Below are 17,152 nucleotides of genomic sequence, written 5' to 3'. Positions count from 1 at the left end.
TGAGGGCAGGCTGTTTTGTCTGCGGAGTAAAGTGAAGTGAGGGTGGAGCAGATTTGCAGGTTTAGATGCTTCTGCAGTACATGCACTGCCTGTTACCAGAGGCAATTATTAACCTCAGTCACTAGTCCAAATGGGGCATTTTCATATTTTTATCAAAATGCTCTGATGTAAATTGAGGTTTGTGGTTAGTTTCTTGCACTCCTCTCGCACACTTGGCAGAAGTTCTGGCTGCTGCTGAGGTGAAATTATCCTGGGAGAAGAAAGCAGCAGGACTCAAACACCCACTAGAGAATGAGACTCTCAACTTGGGGTTGCTTAACTAGGGAGAGGAAGAAAAGAAAGATTCAAAATTTTAACTAAATTAGCTTAGAAAACTCATGTCTTGCCTGTGCGTTTTCTTCTCAAGCCTTCATTTGTCTGAGTTGCATCATGCTGCTGCTGCATGCATTTAGTGGAAAAATCTGACCTATATTTTTTGGATTTATGGCCAGACTTTAAAACAAATACTGCTGTTCGGGCAAGGCTTCTTATTTATTTTATATTTATTTTTTAATTGGTTGAATTGTCCATGGAAAATATCCCCAGTGAAGGAGGCAGCTGTGCACATAAAAAAAAAGATATTTGTATATGCAAGTTTCAGATTTGCATATGCAGTTACCTGGTCATGTTCATACTTTGCAGACAACAAATAAGCTGTAGTGTTCTTTTAATATGAGTCTGCTAGAATGGTAAGGAACAAAATCATCCTGCAGACATACTTGCTGTTTTAAATCAATTCTTCAGTTGGTATAATAGTTAATATTTAATAAGCTTCTACATTGTATAAAGGAAATAGAGGTATGATACATACTGAAGCAACATATGTATCTTCCAAACTCAAATGTATGTAAAAGCTTCCTTGTAAATAATTTCACTTTGTTGTAGGCAAATCAGCTGCTGAGTGGAGGAGGCTTTAGGCATGTCAGGAGAAGAGGTGAGACTCCCTCCTCAGTAGGAATGCACAGCTCCTTTTATTGCTATGTCATTCATGATGCAGTGTAGAAGAGGAATTATGCTCCTTTCATTTGTAAGAGGGCTGCAAAGTGCTTTGGTTTGACTTCTTAAAGGGCTTCTGAACTGCAGTGGCTGTTGCCATCAGTCCAGTATCTCCTCTTCTCTTTATACACTTGACTGAAACACAGATTGGCCAGGTTGTGAAGGAAAAAGTACTGGTACCCAGTGCATTCTTCATTCTGAGACAGTTCTGGTGGGTTTGGCTATACATTTATTTTTCTACACTCTTGCTTGGTGGGTGTATCCTGTTTTGCATTGGTTCAATAAGAGCAGTTACATGTGTAGCCTGTACAAAAACAGATTGCAGGGCCGTTACCTCCGTGAACTCACATATAAGATTTGCAGTTAGATATCAAAACATGTGTGCTGTGTACTGATGGGATTTAAAATTATGTCAGCCTTCTCATATTGAGGTTAGAATCACTGCTAGATTAGAATGGTTTTAGCTTGAGTAATTGCTATACGGGACTTTTGTGCTTACAGATCCATGACTCGCTCGCTTGAGCTAAAGGAATTACAGAAATACTGAGATGTATTTTATACTTTCAAAAGAAATCTGTGGAAGACAGTAATAGGAACAAAATTAGATAGTGCTCTCTTACAGAGATTTAGAAAAAAGCATGTTTATATCCAAAACCAACTCCAGCAACACTTTTTGATTCATTTATGTTTGTAACAGTTCTCAGACAATATGAATTCTAGTGAGTGCCTGCATTCTCTGTGAAAAATGCTGGAAGGTAAGGAGCAATTTCTGAGGCTGAAGGGCATCTGAGACAAAAGTCAGAACTTCACAACAGGACACTTTTTAGTCAATGTTACAGGACACAGAAATACCTTTTTTAAACAACCTTTAAGATTGATTAACAGAAACATTTTCTTTTGTCTTCAGAGAATGTCAGATCAAGCAGTTTCTGAGCCAGAATTAGATGGGTTCTCAAAGTGGTTTTTTTAGCGGAAAAGGACAGCCTCTTCAACTAGGCATGCTTGGGGGGAAAAAATTAAAAAAAGTAGTACAAAGTGGGATTTGAAGCCATTTTTGGAAAGCAGCAGAATATTAGAATGAAAAGCTCCAAAAGCAAACACACAAAGCACAGACTTTTTTTCTCACTGGGATTTGTAAAGATGTCATGATAGCTGACACTAACAAAGTGTGTATTATCACATGTGCCACTTTCACTCTCCACAAAGGCCTGAAGAGTTTGGGCTCTTGCATGTCCCACTGTACATTTGGTTACAGTTACTGTGATGGCCAGGTCTTCGCCTAGCGGCGTATTTACCTATGTAACTATTGGATTTGCATTTACAACTATGATAATTACTCATGCATAGGACTTTCACCGTTGCCCTTTTTTTTTTGCTGTTGAATTTCTGGCTGGGTCTATCCAGACAATACTTCTCATCAAATCATCGTGGCTTGTAGAGACAGCCAAGGTACTTAAGAATCTGGCTCTTCCTCCACTGCTTTAATTACATATTTCTAAAATCTGTTTTGAACTTAACATTTTTATTCTCCAGTTCTAAATAAATGCTTATTTCCAATTTTTCTTTATAAAAAGAAATAATACTGCACTGTCAGGGAGAAGGGCAAAATGACCTAACCCATCATTTTCTTCTCCAACTTCTATGATTCTATGATTCATAAAGCAATTTATGTTTTTATGAGCTAAGTCCATGGGGAAAATCATTAGCAGTAACCAGATCAAGAGTAGTGCTCCTGATGAAAATACTTTTGGTTAGGAAACTTGGTAGAAATAGTCTGACTCTTAAATTAAATATTTCCCTTAGGCCATTTGACCTACTGTGTATGTCTGCTGAAATATTAGGTTTTTCTTCTTTCGACCGCTTCTTTCTATTTTTCTCATTGAATTGTTTTAGCCTACATAGCTCTGAAAAAATCACTAATGGACCAGATGCCTGAAAATGGTGCAGAATGAAAAGGCTACGTGGATTTAGTCCCAGTGGGCCTGAAATGTCCAAGGTTAAGCTAAGCATTAAATGTGATTACCCCGTATTGGATATGTGGTTTTCCGAAATACTTTTTTGGCATCCTTATATCAAAGGGCAGGATGCTGAGAAGAGGAGAAAGAGAGGATAATATTGCTGAGCAGGATTTGAGAAGGAGCTGCTGGCCCAAGATGTGCCTTTTTAGGAATGGAAATTTCCTTTTGCCTCCTGGCAAAGCTAGCCTGTGGGCAGGGTAGGTATACCTATGGTCAGCCACAGTTAAGAACACCCTAAGCCCCTGATCTGAAGTGACCCTGTCTCACTTACAAAGTTCAAGGAAAGCCGATGGCCAGTAGCAGTTCTGAAGGAAATCTTCAAATGCCCCCTTGCTCATCTTGAGGTCTTTTCTAGGGAATCCTCAAGGGCTGGTGGTGCTAAGGGTACCTGATCTGCTATCCTTTCCCCTGCCCATCCAACATTTGCCCACAGACTTGAGGTCCCAGAGCAGCTTCTGGGAGGAGAGCCAGCAGAGCCCATGAGGGGCCAGCACGCCCTGTACTATGGCAAAAGTAAGGAAAACCCCGCACATTTCAGGCTAGGGAGGAATGATTCCTGTGAGGGTTTCATATCACTTCCACCTTCAGGCTTTTATGAAAGGAAAAGCCAAAACTTTCTCCAAAAACTTTTTTTTTCATTTTATACCTTTCTGAAAGTACCTCCATCTGTTGGAAACTGGGACTAACATACCAACAAACAGTTCAGAAACCATGGAAAAAATGAATTATCTTGATTTTGGAGGAGAGCCACCATTTTAATTTCAGGGATGGCTTATCAGATCCTTCCATTCACCTGAAGACTTACAGTGCCTAAAGGTTACTTAGCAGAAAAAGTGTAGGGGAAAAGGTGGTGCTTACAAGTTGATTGGCCCTGTAACAGAATTACAGGTAGGACTGTTTCCTCCTTTGCTAGCACTAGCTGCGTGCGCCATAGCACACCACCCCTTTCAGTATCACAACCTAACTTTGCTAATCGCTTTTTAAAAAATCTTGGCTAAGGTTCTTGCCTCCAAGAGCTTCCAATCTAAATAGACCATGTACAGACAAAAGAAAGGGATGGGCTGTAAGAAAAGCCAACAGTTGTGCGCTGCTGGGCCTGTGCCTGTGTGTTTGTGCCCCCATGTCCTATTGTCTGGGTGACACTGACGTGGGCGGACTGGTGCTTGAATTGTGGGTGCACTCTGGGGACATTGGCAGTTGGCTTGTGCAATGGTTATGTGCAAGCATGCAGTGGCTGGGGAAAGTTACAAAACATCACTAGCTCAAATTCGCACAACGTGGCTTTATGCGTTGCTGTCTCTAAATTGGTGTAGGTAGGTAGGGGATCACTGATGGTTTCCTTTCTCTGTGTGTGCGTGTATCTCATTGAAAGATGGACAAAGAAGAGCAATTGAATCCACTTAGATGAAATAAAGTGATATGACAAAGACATGCTTGCAGATCAAAGGAGCTGTTTCTGAACATGCAGGACAGTCCAAGCACACACCCGACCCCTGGCAGCCAGGCCAGCTTTGTGGTCCCTCAGAGCAGCAAAGGAACAACAGCCTAAAACATATGTCCTGTGGTTGGGCACGTCTTCACCCGCTGTGAAAGCTGTGCATGCCACCAGCCCATTTTTCATAATGAAAGTACAGAAAGAATGAAAAAGCAGAAAGCAGTTTGTCCTTTTGTGACTTGTGTTTTCTGAAGAAATGTGAAGAGTGAGGGGGAAATTGGCCTGTTTCCACTATGCATGCACTTTCACGCAACCAGCCTGAATTACTCCCGTGATATAGCACTGGGTCTTCTGGCTTAGCACGGGAACGTCTGGCACAGGAACATCAAATTGCACAGGACCACCTCATACTGGATGTTAAAAGTTTGGCTGCAGAACAGGACCAGAGGTCACGTGTTTGAATGCAGTCAGCTCTGCAGAGCATCCCCAGGCACCTCTATACCTCTCGGGTCTCCAGTGTCGCAGAAAGACTTCTCTGTGCCCACAGCCCAGCTGCTTGACAAGCCCCTTCTCTGCTACGAGGGGATGGTGGGGAACCCCCTTGGGGCAGAAGAAGCTCTATGCTGAGGTTGCCTCCTCCTTCACAGCAACTGGTAGGGCTGGCGTGCTCCAGTCTGTTGTCTGAGGTCTCAGAGTCCCTTCACCCTGGACACCATGGGGGTCTTTTCACTAGTGAGGAACCTGAAACCCAGGCTTTCAAGCAGTAGGTTTCAGATAGAAATTATACAGACTGACCAGCATTCATGCTGCCCATAAGCCCATGAGCTGAAGAGCGAAGAAAAAGACCAGTAGCTGCTATAACTACCCTAGTGCAAAGATCCCTCAGTGTTGGCAAGGTGCAAGCAAGACCTGCCTTGTATGGACCTGAACTGACCAGCGGCTACACCCACAGCTCTTAAAACCAGTGCTGGTTGTTCTCCATTAGATGTGAAAAGGATTATGGATATGCCTGAATGCTCAGCACTCCCTGGTGTAACAGTATCACTCAGGATCCTTTTTGTACTACTCAGTAGATAGAATTCAATTTTTAATACCAACATCCTTGAGGTTTCATGGTGCAGATTCTTCATTTCTGAATAGAAAAGATGGAACAGGATTATTTTCCCTGGCATTTATCAGTCTCACTTCTGAGTCAGCTAGGAGGGTTGATGTTGGGTGATGTGAGGCAGGGAAATTGTCATTTTGGTTCAATAAAATTGTCAAATATGTACAATATGAAATCTTGTGTCAAAACTGCTCTTCTGGGAGTGCTATAGCGTGTATGTATTTGCTCATCTGTATTTGGCTGTTTTTTTAAAGATACACAGTAGTGTCGACGGATAAGTTCCTTCCTCGCTAAAGCAGGTAAACAGGAAAACAGAGTTGGTGTGGTGTAGGTTAGGAGTGGTGGTAAGACTGGCCCAGTCCTACAGAAATTATTTCAACTCTTTTTTTTCAGTCACTTAATCCCACACAGCTCTCCCCCGTCCTTGAATTAGTGTGATTTTAAATTAAGAATAGATAGGTAGTTTTCATTTCTTTAACTGTTTTCATCTCTGTCAACCTTTTATTTTTGCCCTTAATATTCAGTATTTTATTGCTTAGTGGCTGAACGGCTACAGAGACTGTGGAGAATATTTTCAAGTGTTTACCTATATTTGCATGGTGGGATTTTCAAGGGATATGTAGGCTTGGTTTAGATCTGCTGAAATCAGTGAGCAAGTACTCTGTAACTGTGCCAAATGCAGAATTAGGTAAATGTTAATTACTTCTGCAAATGCTTCCTAAGCAGCCAGTAGGTCAGATTTTCTCTTGTCAGCTGCAGTTTACCTGCAAAGTATTTGAGGCTTTTAAGATCAGTTAAAGTGTATTTGGAAGGGCAAGAGTATTTTCCATAGAAATATAAAAAAAGACTGCATAGATGCCACTTCTATTTTGTGTGTGTGTGTGTGTGTATGTAAAGAAAAGCATTAATGTGCAGCACCCTCACAAGTAGGTTGGCCGTAGGGGATGTGACTATACACTGCTCTCCACTGAAGAACCTAGTTTACTGGTGTGCCAGCTATCTGTCCTGTGAAGTTAGTTGGTGGTGCTCTGAATTAAAGATTACTGAGTTTGGTCCTTCACCCGTCATGTTTCCTCAGCAGCGATGGACCTGTGAATGTCAATCATTAAACAAAAGGTTTAAATTGGTTGCTGGGGCTGTGCATGAGCTTGGGAAGGATGGACTTGTAGTTCAAATCCCATGGTGCACCTGCCTCCTGTGGTTTTAAGGGTGTCACATAGCCCCTGCCCATCCTAGATGGAGGTTAGGTAGCAAATCTGGGCTGTTGGAACATCAGCAACCTGATTTCACCTCCAAATGCTTACCTCACTGTTGACAGACGAGAAGGTTTCCTGCAGAGATGGGTGGGAGGGCAGCACACAACCTCAGCAACCCATTTCTATCACCTTGCTTTCCCCAGACGGTGAGAGAGGGGGCTTTCTCTTCCTTAGGCTCCCGAGGGAGCTGGGAGAAGGGGTAGGGAAACTTTCACTCTGGAGTGGTCAGACACTCCCATTCATCAAACAAGCTTTTGGCAGCGCAGGACCTTTTCTGAAGCCTATGTTTTTGAGAAGTTGCCCTACTTACGGGTTTACCAAAACAACACATAGCTAAGAGAAGGGCTGGATGCAGCTGTGCAGCACTTGCAGTGAACAGTCCTGTTTTCTTCTTGGAATATAACTGGAAAGGGTGAAAATTCATCTGCACTGTAGTCTCTCCTAGCTTTACCTGCCCTACGTTATCAAAAGGTGCAGCAGTTTCCTCCTTGCAGGCCTATACGAAAGCACTGCAGGCTTTTGCTTCATCCCCTGTCACCTGTTGTGAGAAATGCAAAAAGAACTTCAGCTCTTCATCTCCATTTGTGCCCTTGTCCTTTACTCATCCGCTGCTGTTGGGAACTGTAATGAGTAAATGCATTTTCTGTTAGTGTTAATGATGAATCTTGGTCAGACTGTTGCTGTGTCTGTGCTGCACAGGTTTGTGCAAAGCATGAGGAAGATGCCATCTCAACTCTGCTTCTGAATTGTAAGAGAAAGAGTTGTCTGTTGTATGAGGGCATAACATGCTTGTTAATGCCTGAAATATCCTAAAGAGAGGGAAGAAAGGAGACATCCTCCTTGCTTTCTTTAATCATGAAACAGATAAGGTACAACCCATAAAAATGGGAGGAGACACAAGAAAGAATTTAACCAGCCAGAAATGAAGAGTTAACACATATCTATATATGTATTTAATAGCACATGACCTTTATTTTTCCTTTGCACAGTGTTGTAGTGTGAGTCCATTAAGTACAACATATATTAGGCCATCTTCTCAAGGTTGACCAGTCCAGAAAAGCCAGGCTGTGTCATAACCTTAGCACACAAAGCTGCAGAAAAATTTATGCGACAATGTTGATTTAATCATTAAGGATTCTGTTTGTCTGAGTCTGTCTGCCTCTCCTACCTACACCCTGCATTATGGGCTGTTCTTCATTACCTGCTCTACCTATCTTCGCAATCTAGCCGCAAACAGTTTTGGTTGACCACACCACTTCCCTCTTGAAAGTTAATACTGTTTGACTCATTCTGTACTGCTAACACCAAGCCAAAGAAAACAAGCCAAAGAATAACCTGCTTGTATGCAGTTTGGAAACTTCTCAGAGGCCCTGCTTTCAAAATGTTATACAGTAGCTTACTATATCTCCCTGCAGCTGCAAAGAAAATGAGGAAAGCAAAAAATGGTTCAAGAACCTAAAATAAAGACTAGGCAGAACCACGTGAAAATTATGAGCTTTCAGCGAACTGCAGTCCTGTGTAGGCACAATGGAACATTAGTGCAGAGGAGGAACTGCTTAGTAACCTACAGATTAAAATATCCAAAAATAATTTCTTTGGAGAAACAGGTATTTTCAACTCTTGTGTAGAAACTTGGTAAAAGCAAATGTCTTCAGTTCAAGAGAAGTGTGTAGTCTGACTATATACTTTTTTTGGACTAGAGCAAAGTTTTTTTACGAGGCATCGAAGTCTGAATGGTCAGTATCCATGGGACTAACTTTACTTTTGCATTGCCAGATTCTCCTGGTTTACATAAACAGCGAGCCACAGGACTTGACCTTTAAGTTGTGGGTCCCTTGTTCAACTCAGCCTGAGACTGAATGTTGAGACGTTTTACTGTCTAGAGATATTTTCAGTGGACTGAAGAAATGGATTTGTGTCTAGGCTAGTTCCCTGATGTCCAATACCATAATGTTTGCGCAACATTCTCTCTAATTTGTTTGTCTTCCTGGAGGTACTGCAAAGGTGGAAAATGCTATCATCCCTTGCTTTTCCCATTCTAGCTGAGGGAGGAGGTCCAGATTCATCCCACCTAAGCTTACACATTTGATTAAGATGCCTGAATCAGGAGTCTGGTCCCCTGTGCTCAGTAGAGAGACAACCTTCTCCCAATGCCTGCTCAAATGGCGACTCAGTCTTTGCAGCCTGAGACTTGTGTTTCTGCAGATTTTCTTTGGACAGAAGTGTCTTTTTTGTGCCTGTATTTTTCTTGATTGCTTGCTGAGCTGTTGGTTGACTGGTTATGTTTCATTCTGCACCTATTCTTTCATACATATCTTCTCCTGTGATGTCTCAGCCCATGGCTGGAGGGTATTCTTATGGCGGTTTGTACATGTGGGAAGATGCAAACTATAAAGAAACAAAAGAGGCTTTTGGCAATGCAGTGCTTAAGTTGGGAGTCATTCAAACTTTGTCAGGGAGTCAGATTTTTTTAAAGTATATACATTAACACAGAGGAAAGGGAAAAGAAAACAAAGGTCATAATTTTGCTGAATAATTTAACTTCCATAAACAACTTCTTCCCTTCAAAATCCTGACACTTGGTTCCCTTACTTTTACTTTGCTGCAATGACCTAATTTCTGGGGTCAACCCACAGAATAATTGCACTTCCATGACAGAAATAGAGGACGTGTATGTGTCAGACTCATCAGAAATTTTGGTGGATCTATGACAAGCAAAATAATTGTGTTTTAAGTGGAAATGCATTTGTGCATTGCTATTTGTTGCTACAACTCAGGTCTCACCAGCAGAGCTGAGGGGAGAGGAAGCATGTTTCCTGCCTTGCAAAAATTGTCAAGATTGCTTTTTCTGGCTGTGGTACCTCAGGGTAGACGTGAGGCTTTTCGTATGTTCATTAGGAGGCAGGGGCAGAGCTGGAGGAACTCAGCCAGGAGGAGCCCAGTCTCACATGGTAGGCTGGAGTGAGGGAGACTGGCAGCCTCTACTTGTCCCTTTTCCTGGGAATATTCCCTGCTGGAGCTCTCCCAACGAAGCTGGCTAGTGAGTGAATCAGTGATGAAAAGGGCTCTCAGCCTGCAATTAAGACACTCACCTAGAAAACAGGAAACCATAGTTTGTTTTCTAGTATAGAACAGGCAAGAGGGGCTTGATCTGGACTCTCCCACCTCCTCTTACTTGTTCCAGGGCAGAACTCCCTCTCATTGCAAATTCTGCTCTATCTAGAGTGTTCATGTGTTTGTTTTGTTGGTTTTTTTTTTTTGGTTTGTTTTTTTTTCCAAATGATTTAAGAAAGAAGTAAGAAAAAAACATTGCCAAAATATTATCTACTGTTAAAGCATATAGGAAAAAAATGCTACCGTTGCTCAGAGTGTATGTCATTACTGTAGAGGGACTAACCCCTCAACAGAGGTGCAAGAAGCTAGCCTGGGATTTCCCCCAGGCAAAATGCAAGGACCTTGCCATATGAATCTTTGTTCACCTTGTTTTATCACTGGACACTTGTTCAACACATAGCCAAATTGGATCACCCAGTGGAAAATTAAATTCCGAGCAAAGGATCATACCTGAAATGTCTAGTCTGGCTGCAGTTACAGGGAGTAACAAGCTAATTTTTCCATAGAGACATGGAAAGGGTGAGGCTTGTGAGTGAGCTGATAGAAGAAGAACATCTGGAAGAGCTTCCCGGTGTCAATCTGTCTGTGCTTGGCATTGCTCGGCATTCTGCCTCACAAGGGCACCTGGGTGTCAGCCTGGTCATCGAGTCACATAATATCCAGCCTCACTCACACGTTTCCCAGCACCTTGTGCCTACGGTCAGGTTCAGTCTGATGACTGACACTGATTCTGCTGGTAATTACAGACACAGGATGAAAACGTTTAACATAATATCCTCTCTGCCACGCTGTTTCTTCTGTCTGGAAAGAAGGCTTGTGCCTTAAGAAAAACAGCCAAAAAGATACAATTGCTGATGAGTCTACTCGAAGCTCTGACTACCATCACCATTTTTCCTCACCAGAACAATAAGATTTTTAACCAAGAAACCAGAAGATATCCTACAGTGTGTCTAATTAGTTTTTCAGGAACTTTTTCGCATTACGTTTTTAACATTGTACAAGAGGTTGGTGGGCTCTTACACTGTCCCACACTGATCCTTTTAATGACTCAGTGCAGTATAGTTCTTCCAAGTGATGGAGGCTATAGAGGAAATCGCTCTACAGATCGGTTTTATATTCAAGTGTGATTTACTAGAGCTCTGTGGGCTGCCATGCAACAAAGGTTAGTGCCTTATGCACTATCTTTGGTCTGCTCTGTTTGAAAACACAGCAAACGGTGTCCTCGAAAAGTTATACTACTTGCTCATTCTGTGCAGATGGGAAATCAGGGGAAAAGAATGTGAATGTGTGAAGTACTTTATATCTGATATATCTGGCGCATAGAAATATATTACTGGTTTGTGCACATAAGGCTCTTGTGAGCAGGACAGCTGACTTTCAAGTGTTTCCATTCCCCAGCTGGGTAGTAATAGAGACGTGCTATACTTTAATTAACTTTTTACAAGAATACATATTTTTTTGCACTTAAGATAGTGAGTTCACGTCCTAGAATAATGTGAAAGAGTATATTTTCTTCTCATTCTTCACTATGTACAAAATAATTGGATTTATTTTAGCTCCATGGCACAAAACATTGTTTACCACTTTATTAACTAGACACAATGAAACATGGCTTATTTTCTACCCCACTAGAGCTGGAGTCAAACCAAAGCCCTGAACACAAACAGACCTTAAAAGAGGAGATGTTTGGATCCATGTGATTCCTCAGCAGCCAGCTTGCATTAGACCAGAGTGCCTGGTCTCATCAATCACTGCCTACTTCAGCAAAGTCTGGCCAAATGCTGTATTTTCCTGTGTATAATCCACTTTTTGGGTGTGAAAAGTTTCCATTTCCATTTCCACCTGGGAAAAGGGCAAAAAAAACTGTGGCATTTTAACTCAGGTCTACCTCTGGTTGGAATGCTCAGCAGCTGTGAACCACTGAGTCTCCATCAGACACCTGGTCCCCCAAGCCCAAACCTTTTGCTGGTGTTAGTACCTCCCAGCGCACTAGCTTCAGATAGTCAAATTTGTGAGTGAATGAGAGCAAGCAACAAAAGACTGTACTCATCTTATGATTCACTTAAAAGAGAATAATAATGTCCATTAATCCATTCCAGCAATGTTTTGTAAAATGGCCCTGGGCACCCACAGGAATTTTGGTAGCTTCAGCTGGCACGAAGAGAGTATTGATGCCTTTCCTTAACCTCTGTTTCACCTGTTCCTCCCCGCACTGAATCCTAAAGGCATCTGTGATAAAAGGAAGGTAATGGGAGAATTCTTTCTTTTTCTGTACCTGGAGGCAGCCCAGAGCGCTGCTGTTGTCTCCATGGGGCTGACTATGGTGTGAAACCCAGACCAAGAAATCATTCCCAATGAGTGCTCGATGTGCACAAAAATGGAGACTGCCAAGGTGCTTTTTTTTTTGTCATTTCCACATCCAGAGCCCCAACCAGATGGCCACAGCCCAAGCTGAGTGCTCCATGGTCTCTTAAAGTCTATAAAACTTAAGTTTCCCTCCCATTAAGAGGAAAAGGACTTTCATCTTGCTGTAAAAGTATCAGGAAAGCTAATGTTTTCTCTGCACTCCTTGCTTAATATTCTGTTAAAAAAAATCCTCCTGGCTTCTCTGAGACAGCATGTGAAAGGGATAAGGCAAAAAAAAGAAGCCCCAAAGCCCCCAAACCCTGTGGTTTAAGCAATGAGGCTGGTTTATTTATTATTTTATTAATTATTATAGTATTTATGTATTTTATTTATTCCCATGTCTGAAACACTGACCTTGGAACTCAAGGCAAAAAACGATGCTGCCTTTTTCTTTCCTCTGCTAGTAACTGTAAACTGATGCTTGACAAAGAAGTATGGGGACATAGGGAGAGAAAGAGGACAGTGGTCTCAGGGCCAGCCAACTCTTTCATGTCATTCAACAGCTGCATGTTTGAATGGCTTCTGTAAAGTCCTGTCTGATTTGTAAAAGTGGCAGATCCTCATGGACAAACCTTCAGCTTAGCAAAGCCACACCAGTTTCCAAGCGCCTTCTTGCTGCTTCATTTTCATCCAGCGTCATGCTGTTTTCCAGAGAAGGGGAAGTCTGGGCTTGTGGTCATCACACTGAGCTGGGAGGCGAGCGTCTGCCACAGGGTCACTGCCTGACCACAGGCAAGTCACCTCATTTCACTGTCATTCAGTTTTCCACCTATAAAAGGGGCCTAATAATAGTCCTGGAATTTACAGGGGTGAACTGAGGATAACTTGTCTTCTCTTTAAGGGTTTAGAGGGTAACTTCAAAGTAAAGCTAATAAACATGGAAATACAAGCAACCCTAGCAAAACTCTGCCTGTGCGTTTGTAGTGGCTTGGGAAGAACATTTATATTTGTTATATTTTTCTAACACAGTTCTTTTCTGCTGCAGACCTTCACACAGAGCAGATTCTGTGCTGCTATCTGCAGCAGTCAACAAGAGAGAAAAGTTAAACATTTATTCTGATTGTTGTGATAAAATAAAAGAGCCACTTTTGGAGCTACACCTTGAGATGACAATTGCCTAGTGTTGATTCTGGTTAGTTCCCACCAAAAACTGTAACATACAGACAAAACTAACAGAATTCCGCTGAGAAGGAACCTGGTGGTGCTGGTCTTTCCTTCTCGAATCCATAGACATGAGTGGGATTTCCACAAGCCCAAGGAATGTGGCAGATCTCCGATTCAGCAGGATGATCTGGCGCAGCAGAGGGTTTGGAGGAGAGGGGTCCAGGAGTTTTTGTTTGGTGGATATGCAGTGCAGCAATAAGAAGAGATACTCCCATCAGCTCAGGGAAGCTGGCCTGGGAACAGGGTGCCCTGCAGTGACCTCAGGAGGATGCTGTGCCTGGGTAAATTTGTGCTGCTCGCTGCCTGTGAGCTGGATTTTTCAGAGCAAGCTCAGTTTTGTCTGCTCTGCCTGGTGTTGTGCCAGCTCAACCCAAATTCAGCACCTGAGCTAGATTCAAAGGGGGAAATTAAAACTTACCTCACCGACCTTAATGAAGCCATCTTCCTGTTGGCTTCAGAGGAGCCACTCACTCCTCTGCAAGGCTACTAGCACACCAGCTTGCACTGCTGGGATGCCTGGTGCTGTGCCAGGCAGGCAGAACTCCAGAAGCTGGGAGGGCAGCACCGGGGAGGTAGGATAAGGAAGTAGGGTAGCAGGAGGTCAAACTTGGCGTCGGTGCACTCACTTAAAAGCAGATGATGTCTGAGTGGAACTTGAAATTAGAACAAATTACATTGAGAGGGTGGATTTGGAAGGATCTGACTCTTGGCTCCGCGAGCCTTGGGTTCAGCTGAAGCTTAAAGTAATCCAAATGTATGAGGTATTCTACACATCTTGTATGACTCCACGTGTTTGCATCCAAGTCCAGTGTCAGGAGCCCAAGGCCTGAGGCAGAGTCCAGCTTTGCACTGCTGACAAATGAAGCGTTTGCTCTTGACCAACCAGAATGTCAGATAAAAGTCTTTTTCATCTTTCTTCGCTTCTTTGGAAGCCCTAATGGGTCTCTTTAATGAAGAAACCACTACTATATTATATGTCTTTTTATACTTTAATTTTTCCCTCCCCTCTTGGGATAATTTACAGCACAGTGTGGAATCTGAGACAGTTCAAGCTGTGCCAAAGGGCCTGGCAACAGGAAGAAATGCCGAGCCACTGTAATTTGGAGCCATAATACAAGATATAAAATTTAATTTTAGAAATGCAGCTACTGGGAACTGCTTTTAAATGCACATTTTCCTTTTAGTGCATAAAATGGGCCTTTGCCTTGATTGAGCTGTTAGAATGGCTTGAAAGAGTGCTCTGTAGAGTAAGGGGCATACAAAGCTCTTCAGAGATCTTTTGCTGCTTATTCACTGGTACTCAAAACCGGAAGCTGGATGTTTATGAATGTTTATGTATTAAATACTACAGGGATGTGTGGAATAAGGCACGATAGATTATTTTCAGGAGTTTTGTGCCAGTCTGTTTCACTGCTGTAGCCGTGAGTTGAGAGCAGACTCACCATAGAAACAGAACTGGATGCCTCCTTGCAGGGAGGATGGATACGCACAGAAAGCTGCAGAAGGCAACTCTGCTCAACAAGAAAATTAAAATTAGGAGCAGATAGACAGAAAACTGTGGTGCTTAGCAGAAACCAAGGATAATGCTACCTTCTTCAAGAAAACAAGAAGGAAAAAAAAGATGTTTGTCCTCTGGGCTAGAGATTTGACATGCATTCCATTCAGGGTAACAGTGTCCTATGGGAAGAAGGGGAAGGGATAAGCCACAAAGATTCATGAGACAGTTGATTTCCTGAGACAGATACAAAGTGCAGAAATGGGATTGGATTTGTGGAAAAAGGAAGGACAATGCCATCCGCTGCTCCACAAGGAGATCCCCAAGTAGAAGGTATGAAAATGATGTATTTGGAGCTGGAGATAATACTTCATTGACAAAATACCAATGGGATCAGGATATTTTCTCTGCAGTCAGTATCCTGCTCTCCATTTGGAGTGCGCATCTTTGAAAGGTTAAGTAAGTTGTATGCCAGAGACAGTCTGGTTTTGAGCTTTCTGCTGCGGGGCAGTTTTAAGAGGAAAAATCCTGTATGGGGATGGGGGGAAATTACAACGGCAAGTTTTGATTCCACCTGGCTGTGAATAGACTTGAGCCATCCCACTTCAGACATTTCACCAAACACAAGTCTGCTAGGGAGGCCTCAAAATGCAGTGTCAGCAGCCTTGCAGGATGAGATACCTCATTTTTGAAGGATATCTCATAAGGCTGGAAACCCATGGACATAAAAGTGGTTTGCCAAGTTGTGACAATAGGTTAACTCTTAAGAATGTGGAAAGAGAATTTAAAATCTGTGTTTCCATCATGCCAACCAGAGAGGAAGTGCGCCAGCATATGAGATTTCCCTCTTGTATGCACTGTGTGCAGCTTTTGTGGTTGCAGGTTGACACACAAAGGATCCCAAATCAGAGAGCACCCACAGGCAATGGTTAGAATGCATTATCTTAGTCTTTGAGCACCACTCACTCCTGCTAGCTAAGGTTTATCTTAAATCCAGTCCTGCCTGTGCTGAGATATGTCTCTGCCCTTCCAGCTGAATCTGGATGTGCTGCGATGCTATGCTGGAGCTGGGCCTTTCCAGTGTTTTCCGTGTCCCCTCCAAGCCCCACAGGGCTGCAGCAGGGGAGGTTCTTGGGGAGTCATACTCGAAGAACTGCCCTGGGGAATGCTGCACCCCCTAACTGTGGCCATAGCCAAGGCCACTGTGTGCTGGCCCATCCTGTAATGTCAGTATCTACTCTCTTATAGTCAGATGTGTGGTGGGACCTCATGTTTTAGAAGCTCCTGATACCACAAAGAGAGACTTCATTATCCCGCGATTTCCATTCTGCCAGTTTCTGGTGTCTCTTTCCTATTTCTGTCTGTAAATTGATTGCTAAAGGATTAAAAAATGGGATTTGTTTGGGTTTGCTCTCTTATAATCCCTCATCTAATGAGGATACCTTATGACAATCTGGGGCTGAATTTTTTATGAGTTACTCCAGTGAAGGTTTAGCACAGGGGCCACTAGAAGTTTCTTTCTGTAACGCATCTCCGCAGACCATCTTTCTTTTGAAAACACTTCCTTTTCAAGAGAGAGGTGTGAGAAGGCACTGTAATTTTCAATGGATCTGTTTTTTTCAGAGTAGGCCATGTCTCAGGCTGCCCCATAATACGGTTACAATGCATGACTGGCTTGTGTCTCCTGTGCTTGCAGGGAGGTGGTTTCAGTTTAATTTCAGACAGCTGCTAGTTGGTTAGGTACTTCGCCAGTGAATGAGTGGTTGAAAAAAAAAAAAGAAAGAAAAAAAAATTTTAAACAAAAAAAAGTCAACAGACTTCATGTATCAGTGAGATTTTCTGATCTTTTTCCCCCCCTCCCACAATAGGACATCGTCAGAAAATAGATGAGCAGACAAAACCTGGGAGCTTGTCCTTTTCAGAGCGCCTGAGTGAACTGGAGCAGTTGCGTCGTACGGCCATGAGGGTCAGCCCACACCACCCAGCCCCCACACCCAACCCACGAGCCTCCTTGAACCACACCACTGCTTTTAACCCTCAGCCTCAGAGTCAGATTCAGGGTAAGTACCTGAAATCCTCGTCCCCTGTTCACTCACCTCCAACCCACCAGCCTGTGGAGCACAG

The 17,152-nt window shown here is 42.9% G+C and overlaps 1 protein-coding gene across 5 annotated transcripts in view; it reads left to right on the top strand.

The window, feature by feature from the left end:
* RUNX1 (RUNX family transcription factor 1) overlaps positions 1-17,152 on the top strand; it is a 172,744-nt gene that overhangs the window by 119,755 nt on the left and 35,837 nt on the right. For 4 of the 5 annotated variants that reach the window (XM_069871856.1, XM_069871848.1, XM_069871861.1 and 1 more), the window contains one exon: positions 16,897-17,088. The exons of the other annotated variant lie outside the window; for it this stretch is intronic. In XM_069871856.1, coding sequence (XP_069727957.1) covers positions 16,897-17,088 — 192 coding nt within the window. The remainder of the gene's footprint in view (positions 1-16,896; positions 17,089-17,152) is intronic. 5 annotated transcript variants of the gene reach the window in all.

Source organism: Phaenicophaeus curvirostris, chromosome 1 (genome assembly GCF_032191515.1).
Source record: "Phaenicophaeus curvirostris isolate KB17595 chromosome 1, BPBGC_Pcur_1.0, whole genome shotgun sequence".
NCBI classification, from domain to species: domain Eukaryota; kingdom Metazoa; phylum Chordata; class Aves; order Cuculiformes; family Cuculidae; genus Phaenicophaeus; species Phaenicophaeus curvirostris.
The sequence above is the reverse complement of the archived record's forward strand: the minus strand, read 5'-3'. Positions and strand labels throughout refer to the sequence as shown.